Source organism: Ciona intestinalis, chromosome 1 (assembly GCF_000224145.3).
Source record: "Ciona intestinalis chromosome 1, KH, whole genome shotgun sequence".
Lineage (NCBI taxonomy): Eukaryota > Metazoa > Chordata > Ascidiacea > Phlebobranchia > Cionidae > Ciona > Ciona intestinalis.
This window is the reverse complement of record NC_020166.2, coordinates 8473220-8476790: the sequence shown is the minus strand read 5'-3', so window position 1 is coordinate 8476790 and position 3571 is coordinate 8473220. Positions and strand designations below refer to the sequence as shown.

The window sequence follows — 3571 nt, the reverse complement described above, 5'->3', positions numbered from 1 at the left end:
ACTCTTATTATAGAAAACCCGGCATTATATATTTATCTCTGTTTATAATAAACACTGAGTTTTCTTCCATCAGGATTATGTTGATATTTATGGATTGAAGATTTGGCAAAAGGAGATGCTTCGTATTATAAACTACAATGTAGAGCAGGAATGTAACAGTTTTTTGCGCCAAAAGGTAAATTGTTGTGTATATTCTATTCTACATAAGTGCATCCTACAGTGAAGCACATTATAGAACCTGGGATTTAGGCCACAGATTGCCGATTGCCCTAACATTGTATATGCACATTCTATTCTATATGGGTGAGGTCCTACAGTGAGGCATGCCATGGGACCTGGGATTTATACCAGAGTTGGCCCATTACCCCAACATTGTATATGCACATTCTATTCTATATGGGTGAGGTCCAACAGTGAGACATGCTATGGGACTTGGGATTTAGACCAGAGTTGGCCCATTACCCCAACATTATATATGCACATTCTATTCTATATGGGTGAGGTTCTACAGTGAGGCATGCCATAGGGACTTGGGATTTTGGCCAGAGTTGCCTATTACCCTAACATTGTATATGTACATTCTATTTTATATGGGTGAGGTCCTACAGTGAGGCACGCCATGGGACCTGGGATTTAAACCAGAGTTGGCCTATTACCCGAGACACCCAGAATGCAACCCATTAGTGACCACTGGGTTAAAGAACATTTTTTTTGAACTACATTAATTAGTAAACATTACAACCAATGAGTTAGATTTGTTTTACTAGATTGTGTGTCTAACTATATGTTTCTGCTGTCCTGTCCAATTCTATCTTGTTTAAATCTCGCCACTTAATAAATGTTACTTAACCCCAGATCCAAGATTACGAGAGTTTATATCAATCCAAAGATATCCCGGTACCCCGGTTTCCCCCCGTTGATGGATCCGTTAATTTCATCGGTCGTCTCGCTAGGGAAACATTAAGAATAACTGACGGAAGGTAAGAGGTTTACGTTGATATTGTTTACTTGTTTGTTTCATGTGTAGAAATATGCGTCATTTTTGTATTAAGCCGTTTGCCATACTACTGTATTCTTAATGTGAAAACAGGCTTAGGTCATTAATGGCCAAACCAACCAAAAGTCATGTCTGCTTATCCGCACACTGCAATAGCTTCAGCAACTCGACTGTGGGCATGGGAGTGGCAACCATGGATAAGTCACTCAAGTTCCCACCCACAAGGGTATAAATGACCGAACCAACCAAAAGTCATGTCTGCTTATCCACACACTACAATTGCTTTATCAACTCAACTGTGGGCATGGGAGTGGCAACCATGGATAAGTCACTTAAGTTCCCACCCATGAGGATATAAATGACCAAACCAACCAAAAGTCATGTCTGCTTATCCACACACTGCAATAGCTTCAGCAACTCGACTGTGGGCATGGGAGTGGCAACCATGGACAAGTCACTTAAGTTCCCACCCACGAGGATATAAATGACCAAACCAACCAAAAGCGATGTCTGCTTATCCACACACTGCAATAGCTTTAGCAATTGACTGTGGGCATGGGAGTGGCAACCATGGATAAGTCACCCAAATTGGCAAAACTCCAGGGTATTTAACTGTTAGTTTACAATACAACAATCCAATAAAACCTTTACATTGATTCTGGGACGGCATAGTTTCCTAACTAATCATCAAACACACTTTAGAACAACATCGTATGTTGATTTGTTGGGAACTTGGTATGATGTGAAAACTAAAGTTGAAGTTGCTGATACCAAGCTGTTTACAAGGTTTGTAGCTTGTTATATATGCTGCCTGTTGTACAGAGGACAAGCTGGTTATAAAAGTAAAGTTGAATTAGTTACCATAGGACACCTATGTACACATACATCTTGCACTGGTGTCTTTCTTTTTGTTATTATTATTAAAATATTTGTTATTATAATTAAAACAAAATGTAATAAAAGTTTTTTCAGGTTTATTTGCTTATCGTTATATTTTTGGGGAAAATGTTAGATTAAAAACCTCTGATTTAGAAAGCCTAATGTTGCCATTGCTGTGCAGTTTTAGGGACTGTGGTTTTGTAGCTATACCTTGTCTGTTTGTTATATATGTGGGATTATTATTTAAGGGGGTTTTATTTTCCTATGTTTGACAACTATGAGTGTAACTGTATTTTAACAGTGTCACCCCAGATTTTACCCTGCTGTTAGGTGTCTATACAAACAAGCAGAGCCAAAGTATATTGCATTCACCACATTATTCAATGAGGTTCCCTATGTTTGACAACTATGAGTGTAACTGTATTTTATCAATGTCACCCCAGATTTTACCCTGCTGTTAGGTGTCTATACAAACAAGCAGAGCCAAAGTATATTGCATTCACCACATTATTCAATGAGGTTCCCTATGTTTGACAACTATGAGTGTAACTGTATTTTATCAATGTCACCCCAGATTTTACCCTGCTGTTAGGTGTCTATACAAACAAGCAGAGCCAAAGTATATTGCATTCACCACATTAATCAATGAGGTTCCATATGTTTGACAACTATGAGTGTAACTGTATTTTAACAATGTCACTCCAGATTTTACCCTGCTGTTAGGTGTCTATACAAACAAGCAGAGCCAAAGTATATTGCATTCACCACATTAATCAATGAGGTTCCATATGTTTGACAACTATGAGTGTAACTGTATTTTAACAATGTCACTCCAGATTTTACCCTGCTGTTAGGTGTCTATTCAAACAAGCAGAGCCAAAGTATATTGCATTCACCACATTAATCAATGAGGTTTCCTATGTTTGACAACTATGAGTGTAACTGTATTTTAACAATGTCACGCCAGATTTCATTAAAATTTGTAAAAAATATTCGCCCATGTTTTTTCAGGATCCAGGAAGCACTTGGTGTGTATGGGTTGTCTGGATTAGATCGCTTGTTCAGTTTCATGGTTGTTCGTGAACTACAGCAGTTCATTATGATGGTACAACACAGTGTGTTGAAGGACAAAGCATGGATAGATGTGTTGGGTTCCGTGCATAAAACTATAACTCCTCACCGCGATGTATTAGGTATATATACTTTGTTAGTTTAATCTGTTTCGAATACGCGTATACAATTTAATTGATGTCCGTTAGGTGTAGCGACCATGCTTATTTTCTTCCAACTAAATGTAAATATAGTAGGATGGGGGACGATGGGACACCTTTTCATTTCATTTTCTCGTACATTTTGGTAGTAAACAAAGAACATTCAAAGAATTATAAAACCTTGTCCTCGGGACTGTCATAGACCGTTGGTAATTGTTTGAAATACGATCAGGATATTTATATATTTTGGGCTAAAGGTGTCCCATCTTCCCCCATCCCACTATATGTTTTAACTGTAAGCGTATTTTACAAAATGTTACTTGAGCAGTCCAAAGGCATTACCCAAAACCATTTAATGTTAGTTTTATTCCAACCTTTTTTACTGCCCCTGATTGGTAGAAGTATTTTAATATTGTAGTCTTAATTGGCGCATCTGGTATAAAACGATCAATTGATGCCCGTTTCCAAAGCCTGATATCAAACA

At 37.9% G+C, this 3571-nt stretch overlaps 1 protein-coding gene across 2 annotated transcripts in view; it reads left to right on the top strand.

The window, feature by feature from the left end:
• The window catches only part of LOC100175056 (WASH complex subunit 5), a 24536-nt gene that overhangs the window by 16779 nt on the left and 4186 nt on the right, over nucleotides 1-3571 (top strand). For both annotated transcript variants that reach the window (XM_026836569.1, XM_018816046.2), the window contains exons 17-20: nucleotides 74-175; nucleotides 856-980; nucleotides 1700-1783; nucleotides 2888-3069. In XM_026836569.1, the coding sequence (XP_026692370.1) occupies nucleotides 74-175; nucleotides 856-980; nucleotides 1700-1783; nucleotides 2888-3069 (493 nt within the window). The remainder of the gene's footprint in view (nucleotides 1-73; nucleotides 176-855; nucleotides 981-1699; nucleotides 1784-2887; nucleotides 3070-3571) is intronic.